General features: G+C 44.2%; 1 protein-coding gene across 1 annotated transcript in view; it reads right to left on the bottom strand.

Moving 5' to 3' along the window:
* Nucleotides 1–1,006: 1,006 nt before the first annotated feature.
* The window catches only part of LOC106804751 (tetraspanin-33-like), a 57,255-nt gene continuing 43,261 nt past the window's right edge, over nucleotides 1,007–15,000 (bottom strand). The window contains exons 3-8 of the mRNA XM_014806077.1: nucleotides 6,069–6,257; nucleotides 5,047–5,229; nucleotides 4,261–4,389; nucleotides 3,781–3,828; nucleotides 3,107–3,223; nucleotides 1,007–2,773 (exon numbers count right to left, since the gene is read on the bottom strand). Coding sequence (XP_014661563.1) covers nucleotides 2,699–2,773; nucleotides 3,107–3,223; nucleotides 3,781–3,828; nucleotides 4,261–4,389; nucleotides 5,047–5,229; nucleotides 6,069–6,257 — 741 coding nt within the window. The 3' untranslated portion in view covers nucleotides 1,007–2,698. The remainder of the gene's footprint in view (nucleotides 2,774–3,106; nucleotides 3,224–3,780; nucleotides 3,829–4,260; nucleotides 4,390–5,046; nucleotides 5,230–6,068; nucleotides 6,258–15,000) is intronic.

Below are 15,000 nucleotides of genomic sequence, written 5' to 3' on the forward strand. Positions count from 1 at the left end.
CATATAGCATATGGAACATAAATATATATAACATATAGAACATAGACACATATAACACAAAACGCATGCGCGTGCACGCACACACACACACGCGCGCGCGCACACGAACACGCACGCACACACACACACGCATGAACGCACACGCACACAAACACACCCGAACGCACTAACGCACGCGCACGCACGTATACGTACACACGCGCACATATAGTGACACGCACGCATATATATATATATATTATAAACTAGGCTTCATAACACGATAGTTGTGATCGAGTGTAGTCAAGATAGATCCATATATTATTGCTGCACTGTTTGTGCGTGTGGTTGTTTCACTGTACGGACCGTTCTGCAGAGTTCTGGAGTGCAGACTTCACATGCCTGCGAATGGTTATGTAATCGCCATGACAATAAAGTACATACCCGTCAATATTCACAATAACCTCGCTGTTGTCGTGTATGTGTGTGGGGCGCGCGTACAGGCGGGCGGGTAGGCACAGAGCGTGCGTTGTCTTAGGACAAAGGATTGATAGTCAGCAGTATACGGACCATCCGGTCCCTGAGGACGGTGGCAGCGAGATCTCTATGGTGCAGGCTGACAGATAGGCAACGGGTACCTTCCGCTGCTACTGCTTTACATTCATGTGTTGCCGCAGGGTGGCGAAGCGGTTAGTTGCCCACACGCGCGAGTGTTTACATTCTTCGTGCTCATTAGCTGTGTACACACCGACCAATGTCATAAACAAAGTCCTATGTTTCCGGGAAACTCTGTGTGTACATACGTGCGTGCGTGTCTGCGTGGTGTGCGTGTGTGCGTACGTGCGTGCGTGCATGTGAGTAGGCAATGTAGTCGAGTGTAGGCTAACAAGCTGGTGCATTGTGGTTCCTACACACGAAACGCTATCCATCTATCAACACGCACGCACGCACGCACGCACGCACGCACGCACGCACGCACGCACGCTTTTATACGGACCTAGATATTCACGATAAGAAAAGTCCAATGAATGTTTCATTATTATATATCTTTATTTTACTGATGCCTACATACAACCGAGTGATAAATGACATTTATTATTTACACGTTATATACAATCAAATATCACTAGAACAGCAAAATTTACTTAGCTAAGCAATGACTAAACCGCACATGTAGGGATGCATGACAACTATACATCCATTAGTGACAAGTTTGGTCGTCGAGATACAGATATATAAGGTACTTTTATAGTGAGATTTCACTCATTAAAAGATTTGCAGTATGCCAGTAAACATTGAGCAGAAGCGTGATAACGTTAACTGATGTTGCCTTGTCACGTCCTACACGTAGACGATTCGTTGCATGTGGCATTCAACTTCAGTTTTATTGTTTTTCTCCAGAAATATCTCGTCTCATACAGTGATATAGAAAAATTCTGCACCAGCTGAATGGCTAGAGAGCAAACGCGCGATGCAGTCTGGTTACTTCATGCGCAAAACTCGAATAGGCTACATAACACCACACGAACAATATTGTACACTAGCATTACTGGCTATAGCACATGAAAGACAACGCTGAAAACTTGGTAAAACATCGTCGCTTCATTTGAGACCATTTTTACCAGTTTATCCGAATTAAATAGGTGCTACTATGTATCTACGCACACATATACAACGATATTACGCCAAATTCACGCGTGCAAAAATGAGCCCGTATAGAATTTATTTTTTACTGACGTTACCAAGAGCACATGCATTGTTTATGTGCTACTGACGTTATCATATTAACCATGCTCTAGCTATATGATTCAACTTTCATATGATTCTAATTTTTATCACAATAGTTTCACAGACTGGCTTGCTACAAATAAAACCAAATAAAAAGCGAAACAAATTTAAGCATTCAAGCGTATACGGATAAAAAAGCTCCCGAATAGCGTAAAATAAGCCTAAAATAATGTAAAATAAAATTCTAACTAAACTAAAATAAAGTAGCTGATCATGTGCTGCCGAGAAGAGAGCGAATTTCTAACATTAACGAGGGGAGTACATTTTTTAAGAAAGGCATAGTTATTAGAGCACATATAAACCAAAATCATTGCTAGCTAAACGAATTACGAGCCGCAGTCAGCCAGGAAGGTTCAAAAGATTAACAGCACGTGCTATTATGAATCAGATTATTCTGTGCTACACACAAGTCAACTACTGCTAAGGATCTACACGCATTATTATTTGTCATAATATCATTGACAGGGGTTCTCTCTTTTTCAGGGGACATCAAATTTTGCACAGCCAATGAATTGTAATGCTTATTATCACAGCTTTTGCTTTTCCTCTTCGTCCTCGCGCACGCTTAGCGGTCTATGATAATATGTGTACATACATGTGCACGTTGAAAATTTAAACAGATTGCGCCACCTCGCGAGAACGTACGCAAGGTTTTACAACTGTTCTCTCTGCGCTCTTCGGCACATCACGTTCAGCTGCGCTAAACGCAATAGTGCCCGGGATGTCTAAACCAAAAGAGCGAGTGATATTTATGAGCATAAACACCTACTTATCAAGAAGCGCCAAGAGACGCTCACCTATGAATAAGCAGTGTCTGTATAAGCAGCTACGAATATAGCATAAACACACTGAAGACATCAAGAGCGATACATTCGCCCTGCCCAGTGTCGCGAGCAGATGCTGTAGTTTGGCGCACCCTGGTGGCGAACTTCTATCTGTATTTCCACCTTGCTCGCTGGTCCTGAATTTGCGTTACGAGGCGAAGTGACAGAAATATGCCGAGAAGCTAGAAACATAAGAACAACAATACGTAGTATCCAGTAGAAACTATGCATCATGACAAATGGAAAGCTTGGAAAGCCTTCTTTGTAAACGTTGCAACCATTTTCTTTTCTGTTTGGCTCATAGAATAGTCAAACAGGCTTCGCCCAACGAAACGCCATTTGCTTATCACGCGAGAATGTTTGGGTTAAATCTCCTGTTAGATGCACACCGTGGGCGTTAGTATAATAGGTATACAAGAAATAGAATGAACCAATCATTATGATCATTATGATCATTATCAGAATGAGCCAATCATTATATACCACCGGCCCGCGTCGTTTCTTTCTGTGCTTACCATAGGAATGATGATGCCAAATGCACATCCTCCAAATATGAGAGCATTGGATTCCATCCACTGCATTATCACAGGGTAGCAACCATCCGTGTATATCTTATCTCGCACCTCGAGCTCCTGTATCAACAATTTTAAAGAATACAGCTGATGTGTAAGCGTGCAATCATTAGTTATACGTATATTACCTACCGACATGATACAAAAAGCATTTTAATTCCTCATCATAATATCTTCATAGTGGAAACTTAGAGCAACGAATTTAATGTGATTTTGCTTTATTTTATCAACTACGCATGTTGGGAAGCTGCCTCCGAGAAATGTAATGATATAATAAAGCCATCTTACTCGCAAATAGTTTTGAGAACTGTACAACACCGCGTATATTATTGTTTCCGTACACAGCCATGAAGGAACTTTCTAATCAATACCACCGGGAATTTCCCATTTCCGAGCAGACAATTAATATTCGAGCCTGATTATTGGGCCATATGTGTTATGTGCTATCGCTGATGAAATACGCTGAGAGTACAGCTGTGGCCTTATATGATGCATTAATGACACTACGGGCGCCGGTACAAATTCTACGAGGCTCATTAAAATCTACATATCACCGAACAGCCTTTGGGGTTAACAGCCCGACAGCTGTGCATTGAGAGCCGTGACGAAATACTTACTAGTCTGTCTGTAGTGTGAAACCCACACATCACGTTTATCATTTCATTCTGTGGAAAAGACACAATGCAGTGTACACATCCCCGAACAAGAATGCACACAGGCAGGTGTGACGAATCCTTTCATAATTTAGAAACATCTAAAGGCCTCGCCCTCTTTACCCACCTCTCTCTTCCTCTCTTTCTCTCTCTCGCTCTCTCTCTCTCTCTCTCTCTCTCTCTCTCTCTCTCTCTCTCTCTCTCTGCATCCCTCACACATGTGACCTGTTCCATTTTATTCCTTATTCACTTATCACCCCTTCGCTATTATTAGACATAGTCTCTCCCCCCTCTCTCTCTTGATCTGTCTGAGTCGCTCACTCTCTCTCCCTCCCCTTTATTTTCCCCTCTCTCTGCATCTCTAACACTTGTGACCTGTTCCCTATTATTCCCTATTCACTTATCACCCCTTCGCTATTATTAGGCATAGTCAGGCTGTCTTACCTCTTTATGTCGACAGCAAGAGTACGGCACTCCGCATTTTTCTACGCTTAGGTTTACACCGGAGCAGTTGAAATATGGGTTGATATTCCAATCCCGGAACCCGTTCGGACCCACGCCACAGCACTGGAACTGTAAGATAAAAACGTCCCCGATGGCAACATTAAATTCGCACACAGTACTGTAGTGTAAACGAAATTATCGCTCTCATTCTGTAGGAACTAACGCTCCGTCTCGCCGAGGATGATGAGACGTTCCACCAGTAATCCTGGCATTATGCACAGTTTAGGATAAAAAACAGTACCATCTCTCGGACCTGATCACAAATAAATTTCGCGCAGCTATCATCGCAATGTTCGCCATTGACTTTACATTCCAGGCACGCCACTCTTCAACAAAAGAATTTCATCATTTACAACGTAATACAACGCGCCTTCCTCTTACCTACAAGAAAATACAACTTGCCTCCCTCTGACATTCACGTAAATGCAACCCGCCTTCCTCTACCTTTCAAGTAAATGCAACCTTGCCTCCTCTACCTTAGACGTAAATGCAACATTGCCATCCTCTACCTTACAAGTAAATGCAACCTTATCTCCTCTACCCTACAAGTAAATGTAACCTTATCTCCTCTACCCTACAAGTAAATGCAACCTTACCTCCTCTACCCTACAAGTAAATGTAACCTTGCCGCAATCTACCCTACAAGTAAATGCAACCTTGTCTTTCTCTACCCCACAACTAGATGCAAGCTTGTCTTTCTCTACCCACAACTAAATGCAAGCTTGCCTTGGTCTGCATGGCATCGATGAGATCCTGCAGGTCCTCATCGTCGCGATACTTGACGATGGCCTTGCGCAGCAGGTTGTCCGGCGTCAGGCTCGAGCTGCGTGCGTCCGAGAAGAACAGGATGAAGATGAGCGCGCCGAGCATGACCGTCGACAGAAAGATGAAGATCATGATGTAGGCGTACTGCAACGGCGACGAGAGAACAACGAATGAGAACCACGCGTGCGTCGCGACCACCGCAGCACTGTAGATGTTTCGCTAGAGGAATTGGGAAGATCGTCAGACCGGGTCCTGACACTGACTAGAGCCTCCGGGTTCTAGGTGTGCCTCAAGACGACGACGACGACGACAAGCGCAGCGCACGAAGCGCACGCTAAAGTGTGAGAGGTTGGGCTGTGTGAACCTGCTGATGCCGATATCGAGTGTGATAATCGGTGATGTAATTAGCTTGTACGTGTGCGAGGAGGAGTCGAGCGTGTGAACGTTGCCTGTGTGAGATTATTTAGCTAGTCGAGTAACGTCTGTGATGGACGCTTTGTATTAGTTCTTTTATTTACCGGCCGAGTGGGTCGCATTTAACCAAACAATTTGCGGTATTTTACTGCTAAATAGCCGGTTATATCAGCTTAATCATTTACCTGTATTTACCACGCAGCTAGAGTGGGTGACTGCCAGTCACAGTGTTTGCCTGTATTTATCTGTAGAGTAGCCGATTATTTGGCAAAATAGTTACCCGTGTTTACACGTAGAGTGGGCGCGGTTTTCGGCCAATGTGGTTATTTAGAGAGTTGACGGCTCTCGGTCAACGTATTTACGTGTAATTACCTCCTGCCTGATCAGGTATCAGCGGAGATATTTATCTAAAACTCACATCACTACTGCCATTGCTCGTAGGAATATATAATATCAACGCGCAATACCCACGCACGCACGCACGCACGTACGCACGCACGCACACACACACACACACACACACACACACACACACACACACACACACACGCACGCACGCACATACTTACGGATTTGAGCAAGCAGACGTTCTCCCGCAGTGAGCCCATGCAGCCGAGGAAGGACACGATGAACATGATGGCACCAGCGATCATCATCGGGATGGCCGGATCTAGAAGCACGTCCAGCGCGTCGCCGATCGCCTTGCCTTTGTCGGCGAACGCGTACAAGCCGATGCCAGAGAAGAAGCCCCCAAACACCTGAAGCAAACAGCGGAGATAGGGCGTCGTCAGAATGTTATCGCTAGTCGAACAGCGGGTGTGGACGCACGTTACTACATTTGAAGGATTGTCTGTTGGGGTTCCTTTCAAATTCATGTCGTTTATGTTATACATAAGTATAGCGGTGCATGCCCTTCGCCCGCCTTTAGAGGGGATTATCAGATATTAGGAGGAGGCGCATCACTATGACTTGACTGTAGCGGGATTCGTCCTGACCACCGATAGAATAACGCACGCAGGGTTCCCATTTAGACTCTTTGACAAGGATAACAACGACGGCAAACAAATACGAAGGTGCGAGTAGAAAATAGTGCACTGATGATTATATATACTCAAATGCATTTATAGAATCAATATGTCTAATGTCGTATTGATATTTGAAAGAGATGAACATCATGCGGGTCACTACTGAATGAGTCTCAGTCAGTACTATCAGAATTGTTACGATGATGATCAGCCTATACACTTCACAATTTGACACAAGATACGAAATCACCTATGGATTTATAATTCTACACTACACACGACAAATTATATGCACAGCTCATAAATATGCATAATGCTAATAATTTTTTTGTCACTGAACATTCCAACTACACTAGCTATATCAAGGGATCAGATGACGGTGAAGGCAGTCGACGAATGCACCCAGTGTCACGTGTTTATCTCCTCGAGATCACGTGCTCATCGATAGACTTTAATAACGCGGCTTTAATACGGTAACGTTTTCCAATATGAGTTGTGTATCACAAGCCACCGAACGTCAATTCTGTCTAGCTTGAGATTTTGATATTTGATAATTGATCCGATGTATCTTGATAATTGCACACCTTTAGCCTGAACATCAATAACGCGCACCTGTGCCAAATTAATCAACCGTCTATGAGAACGAAGTGTGAGCGAGCATCCAGCGAGCGAGCGAGAAAGAGAGAGAGAGAAAATGCGAGGAGGAGGAGGAGAGAGAAAGAAGAGAGAAGAGAGAGAGAGAGAGAGAGAGAGAGAGAGAGAGAGAGAGAGAGAGAGAGAGAGAGAGAGAGCAGAAGAAAGAAAGGGAGAGAGAGATAATTCGAGCGGGACAGAGCGAGATAACGGGAGTGACGGAGGGAGAGTGTATGTAATAGTGAGAGTGCGCGCGTGCAGCAGAGAGGGGGGTGAGAGAGGGAGAGTGAGAGAGAGAGTGAGAGAGAGAGAGAGTGAGAGAAAAAATAAAATTCATCGTCGTAGTGATCCGTGAAACGAAACAGGTCAGCCTCACTAATTGACCCCCTCGTGCGCTTATTTTTTCCACTAAAAACCCTACTTTATCCCTGAAAGGTTTCAACTGTATGGCATGACCTAATCAGTCTATAGCATGATTCAGCGGGGGCGGACACGGAAGGTTAGACGTCGTCTCCGCCCACCGAAAATCGATCCTTTCACGCTGTCATTACGCATTCAGCATCAACTTATTAAACTGTTCCTTCGCAGCGATTTTCGAGGGCGGGCCAAGATGTCACGGGGCACGTTAAGGCAGTAGATGGAACGGTAAGGGTGAGGTGGAAAGGTGAGCACTGGTGCATCTTGGGAGGAGAAAGATGTCGAGTCAGCATGACGATCACACTGCATTATGGATGATTGTTGTACTGGGGTTATCGCTAGTAAACCGAGTAATTGCTGGCCATTTGCGAGAGTTGAGCCGACTATTTAGCTAAAGGATTTGCAATAAACGGTACTCGTGGATTTTTGTGTGAGCTACTCTTTTTTACTCGTGTAATCCCAGCAATTGATTCGGAAATACATACGTTATCAAGAGTTTGTAATTTATTATTAGAACTGATCATTAATACCTATTTACAATAATCACAAAAACGACATAACATAACATTTTAAATATTGAATTATCTGACAAGACAATGTTAATAAAACTACCAAAGTTATACCATTACAATATGTCAGTTAGTGGTGCATTCTCGATACTGTTAATTGGTTATAGAGAAAATAGCGAAGACGTAAACTCCAGCTTATTTGCGGAAGTTCCATCATTGGCGATAAAGGTGTAAATCACTAAACATCCCAGCTGCCAAAACTAGTGCAATAACTATGCGGCTTATACACAGAGATTGATAGAGCTCCAAACAATAGTGTTGCATCACCACCGAAACAAATCGGCCTAAAATGTTGCGTCCCGTAAACATTCTATGCGACTGTACAGGTGCGTGCGTAAAAAGCCGCTTCGCAAACCACACCATAGTAGTGCAGCCACACGCGCACGCCCACCTGCACGCACGCACGTACGCATACGCACGCAACGCACGCACGTGCACACCTGTGCATTAAAAATACATCAAACATACATCAATACATCAAAAATAGAAAACATCAACGCCGAAGTTAACCATCACGATCGTTTGCTGTCATGCATCGGCGTCCACAAAATCTGCGCGTAAAATTGAATTCCACGCAGCGTTTAATTTATTTTCATGCGAGCGGTGATTAGCGCTAGAACGATTAAAAAATCGTTGGCCTCGATGTTTAAAAGCAACACATTCGCCGCGGGGGAAATCACGGCGCCATTTCACAGTGACTCCTCGTTATTGAATAAGTGAATCGGTGGCAGTAAGCCAACGCACTAGTTTTGAACAGGTTTATGCTGATCCTATGCGCAAGTGCGCAAAGAGTGCGAATATTTTGATAGATTCTACTAATAAATTCGTACTAGTCGACAATGCATTAGGGCGCGTATGTGGCATGTAACGCGTTGACAACGCGATGTGAAGTGTTAAATCGCTGCGCCTTACAATCATAACCGCAAATATATTCCATTTTCGAACGGCGGCAGAATTCCACTGAGACGAAACCGCATTACGGGAAACGTGAATACAAAATCGCAACAATCCCAGTTATTTGCGCTCTCCTAGCTTTGGTTAACATCCATGCACCAAGTGGCAAGCCCACCTCCCTCAATGCATGCGCCTTTGATCACGCTCACTCGTGGAAATGTCACGGATCGCGGAGGGATCATACCTGCTCGCCTTCAGAGTGTCAGCTTCCGGACATCTGATCACAAAGCAAACATATATGCGGGTGGCAGCCGATAATAATACCTGCAAAACCAGAACTCGGGAGGTCTATAATATCGTCCATTATGCATCTTTGTTACGAGATCAGCGGCCGTCGACATCACAGCGCTCATACATATTCTGCCGATTGACATATCAGGTAAATGCTTACGTCAAGCGGGCGTTGAACTGGTAAGGCATATAGTTGGCTTGCACAGTCAACTGGCAAGCACATAAAGCAAGATCAAAAATAATACGTACATAAACAAGGATGCGGCTTGGTGACGGGAGGATGGGCAGAGAACCTTAAGGCATTATCATCAACAATTATATACATAGACACGTGCGGTGAAGCTTGTAAAGTCGAAGGTTAAACCGACAGCCACACTGCAACACTAGCAATGATATCAAGAGCGTATTAAGAAGGCCTTCTTAATACGCTCTTGATGATATCCATAGACATCGATGGGACTTGGTAGACCGTAGGATGGGCAGACGGCCGCAAGGTATTGTCAATAATTACGTACATAGACACCTGCGGCGAAGCTTATGAGTGCATGTAGAAGGTTGAACTGAACACCTATAGCATGAAGAGTTGGGAGCGCGGAATCGAACTGCGAACCATATAATTCACTAGAGTATACTAGCAATGGCGCACATACTCGCGACGAAGGACGCTGAGAGCTAGGGCATGAGGGCGAACCGTATATAGCAATGCCGCGTGCCGTACAAAGCGGTCTGCGCATGTGCATTCCCTCGAAGTAGCAATCATGATGTAATTTTACGGCCAATGCCGAAAAATGCGGTCGTGTCAATTTCACTGCACCCCTGAACGTAGTAGTCACATCCAACGCAATCACATGCAATATGCTCAAAGAATGCTCTCGTCCTTTACACGGGGCGTCAAAAAATCGCGGTCTTCGACAGTGGAGGTTGATCATAACCAGCAATTATTCTATTTCCGAGCTGCGGTTGGCTGGTAATCGTACGACCTATATTAATTATTCATATCGACCTGCTGCCTTGGCACGTTGTAGAATCTGTTTTAAATGCTAAGAAAAGGTCGCGCCTATGGCAAGTTGTGTCGCTCTCGCGAAGGCAACGACAAACGTGGAGCGACTAAATTGGTTTAAATTGAAGATAATCGTCCCCGTATTGCAAAGAAAGAGGGTTGACGGTCTTAAAATCGGTTGTAACAAATTATGACGCAAATATATTATAGGAGTTCAGTAGGAACATCAACGGAATACAGTAGACACTTTATACCTTTTTCGATAGGATGTGAAAACGGTTCCGCCTTCTTTTATGACGCACAGCTTTATGCTAAAACAATTCCACCGTATATATGACGCTCATCAATCGAATTTCATTTTCCAAGCGTCTGTCCAGACAAGCATTTTAAACCTGACCAGATCAGTAACCATTTGAAACATTCACGATGTCGAAATAATTACACGTTAAAATGGACAATATCCGTCTCCGTTCTGTGGGACAATACCTGTCAGGATCGGTGTTGCTCTGACTTCTCTACCGCCTACACTGTAAACAATAATCCGTTGTTTAAAACAGTGGCTACTCCGAGCCGTCCTTCCCGTGTCCAGTGCATCGCGATGAACAGGGAGTCGCAGCACAGCAGCGACCGCAGACTCACTCCTCACTACGATGTGTCATTCACCCTCCTCGACAACTACCGGCCGCAGCAACACCAACCTCGCATTTCCTCTGAACACACAAAAAACTGGCTGGAAAAACTCGTTCGGGCAAAACTATGGAGAGGTGTACACGACGCGAGAGTGTAGGGGGTGGCCATTGCCCTCTTTCGTGCAGGCAAGTCATTATTGAGATCGCGAGAGAATAATGGCAGGACCGTGTGTATTTCGCTGCATGGGAACTGCTGCTAAAGTCTGCGCATGCAACTGAGCCCCTCGTGTCAATTTCGTCGCAACTCGCATCCCACGAAACTTGCGAGCATAAAGCTGTCGGTGAAAGTTGTGTTTAACCAACGAATGTTCGCGGCTCTCTAGTGCGTTGGACTCAACAGAGCCATGGTCAACAGCAGATATGGCCGGACACGCGAGTAGTGCATTTTCAAGCAGATCATCTCAAATGCCCTAGACATTTTTCAAAAATACTTGCTTTAGAAAACTGCCATCGCCACGAAAACGGAATATATATATATATATATATATATATATATATATATATTAGGGGGTCTTGCCGTATTTCATACGCCCTGCGGGCTATTTGAACAAGATGTACGCGAGTGAGTTTTAATAAGCTGTACATGTAAAATTGGATTTAGGTCAGAAGTTGGAAACTTCAACTGTTATGTTGTCCGCCGAGATTGCAGCTATAGTAGCGGCAACCTCTAATGCATAAGCGGACTAATACACAAACCAATCGTTAGAAAATATTCCATTTTATAACTGCAAACGTAATGCCACTAGTATGAAAGAAAATAGAATGAGAGCTTCCATGATTTTAAACGACGCAACATGATCTCTTTGCCATGAATCGTTCCGAACGGAACGAGAATAAGATGTGATGTGATTATTTCGCCGTGATTCATCAATTCAGCAATCCGCTGCCATTGTTTGCTAGCTCTATTCTACACTACTCTCATGGCCGAACCCCGTAACCCGTCAGTTCACATTACTCCAACTTTATTGAATATGAAATTTTCTCGAGGCAGGGCGTGAGACGCAATGATCCGAGGAGTGGTGAACTACTCGCACACTATTCTTTCTCTTGTATGGACGAATAGTTTTTAGAAACAAATCAGAAGTTTACGTACTAAATATCTACTGAAAGGAATAGATTATCTAGCCTCATAATCATTCTCACGTTCGCTACGAGTAAAGACGTGCTTTCTACCATTACATGTATTACCTATTCAGTAATTATTACCTATTACCTATTCAGTAATTGAGTTCTCAGTATATATATATATATATATATATATATATATATATATATGCCGTATATGGTCAGGTCCTCGTTCGTGTGATGCTCTATTTATGATGGCGCTCTCGTGTAGTTACGTTAATTTCAGGGATAATCACGTGTTAAGTAGTGTGCTGGCATTTACTAACGGATCGCAGAAGAGAATGGCGTCACGGGCGTCTATCAATTAAGTTTCTCCAAACCACGTATAAAGTGGAATTATAAGTCGACCGCCTGCTGACCTCATCTTATGAAGCTCGAGTCTGTAAAATGAGGCTATAAACGTACGTACGAGAGCGGATGCACTAGCTACGTGCGGCGTTGCAGCCCGTGCCGTTAATAAGGGCATTCAATCGACCTTTACCGCTTAGCTGCATGTGTACGCCGTCAGTGAGGCTGAAGGGGTCGTTGTCGTATCAGGTACTACAGATATGTACCCGACGTACGTATATACACAAGTGCACCAGACCTGTATCTTCTCAGCATATAATATGTACCCTGTATTTACATAAACGTACCTGCCCCGCGGGCAGCATATGAAACCACGCGATAAAGTACGAGAATGTCGTAAACCTTCAAAACAAGAGAACAAACGCCATTTGTAAATGTTTGTTTTGGTTTATAACCGTTAGATAAGTAAGTTTTCTGATGTATTTTCCATGTAAAACACATATTTTACTCATTATAATATAACATATAATATCACTATTATTGCAATTCTTTGTGCAAATGTGTTATTTTCATCTTAATCTTAAGTTATGAGAGGGTCTGGGCTTATAGTTGCCGAGTTTGGTTTACCGGCATTTACGACAATACCACGTGACTGAACGAGACTTCCCGCCTGGGTACATTTATGGAGCGCAGCGGTACGGTTATGTAGAAACAACATTGGTCAGGTACACTTGTGTATACATATATGTACCTCGGGTATACATATCTGTAGTACCTGATATGACAACGACCCCATCTGCGTCAGTGAGCGCCTTGTAGACGAATGCATCTACCATCGTGCGGAAAGCGGTGAAGTTGAACTACACCGCGGCGATGGTCTATGGTGGAATATGTACGGTCAATACTTCCGCAATGATCGCGCAAGCGTAAAGAAATGACCGACAATGATCGACGAATGGATCAATTGAAATGAAATCATTCCGAGAATGGCGACGATCGCCTCGCGCCATAAACCTGGCAACGGCGTCGCACGACATAAGATATACGCGCGACGCTTGCCGCTTGCAAATGTGCAGACGTCCGCTTCTAATGCGGTCGTATGCAACGAGCGAACGCGCAGACGCAACTATAAAGTGTTTCACACTGCGACACTTACGCTACGATTGCAACACATTCACGACTACGCATGAGTACCATGACCATGACCATGACGCAGAGTGAACCATATGTGATGTGTGCGCGCGCGTCCATTCGTCTAAACCTTATGTTGGCGAACATCGTGGCGGCAATTTTATTTAACGGCACCGGACATGTGCTAAACTTCGCAGCTATATAACATATACACGCGCGCATGCGTGTCTGTGTGTGTGTGTGTGTGTGAGTGAGTGCGTGCGTGCGTGCGTGCGTACGTGCGTGTGTATGTGTGTATGTGTGTACATGTATGTGCATGTGTATACATACACACACACACACACACACACATATATATATATATATATACGGTTACTGGAGGCGTAGTGCCGCCTGTTTGTTTGCGCTCGACATTTCGTTGCCAGCAGGTTTAAAATAGCTGCGCAAACTCGGCACATGTAGAGAGAAGAGACAAGACAATGCGAATCGATCGCGAATGCACCAAGCCGCGTTATTCTAACGCGCAGACCTGAGACCCGACATGGGCAGCCGAGCCCGTGGCATCAGCAACTCGTTTCATCGGACAAGCACCAGCATCATACAAAGGTAATGTGACCCATCAGGTCACGCGGTGCCCAACTTACCGTGTCACGTGACACTCGGCAACCTATTGCAGCAGGGGTGGCGACTGACGTGACCACACGGTGTGCACTCGCAGCAAGACACTTTCTCGGCCGGCTTGCAAATGATTTTTTTAGACTGAATTACTAAGAAAAACTCGGTATAATTTAGCTTTACCTAGCCGTTTGATGTTTTAAATCAAACACCAACCGGTGCGTTGATGTTAGATAAACACTGATCGTGACTAGCGCTGAGTGGATTTTGCTTCCTAATTTTGTCGGCAAATTGCTTAGAATGAAAAAAACCTAAATAATTATGATCGCAAAATGAATTCGTTGATGTTGGAAATTGCATTTTATTGCCACGACGGCGCTTGTTTATCTCATGAACGGATATGTAGACGAAAACAAATCAAAAACGAGTTACTAATGTCTGTAGAATCACACGCGGTTCACACTGCTATCTTACAGCACAGGAGGAAGTAACGAGAATAATCACACTAGTATTTCAAAGCAAATTTAGTGCAAGCTCAATTCGAGAGTAGGTAACGTTTAAAGGACCATCTTTGCTCTCGTAGGCATGACTGATTGCATAATGAGATACATTAGAGCAGATTCGTGGGGTCACGCCTGGGGGCTGTGTGACACCGCACATTGTGTATATGGTATAAGTGTTAGAACTTCAGCAAAACGCCGAATCTTTTGTATGTACCGTTATCATTAGCATTACATGTAATTGTTATGTATTACCCGTTCCGTAGCACAATACACACGCGAAACTGCCCAAGCGAATGTAATGATCAACTCGAGGTAAAGATT

Source organism: Priapulus caudatus, unplaced genomic scaffold (genome assembly GCF_000485595.1).
Source record: "Priapulus caudatus unplaced genomic scaffold, Priapulus_caudatus-5.0.1 Scaffold5, whole genome shotgun sequence".
Classification (NCBI taxonomy): Eukaryota; Metazoa; Priapulida; class Priapulimorpha; order Priapulimorphida; family Priapulidae; genus Priapulus; species Priapulus caudatus.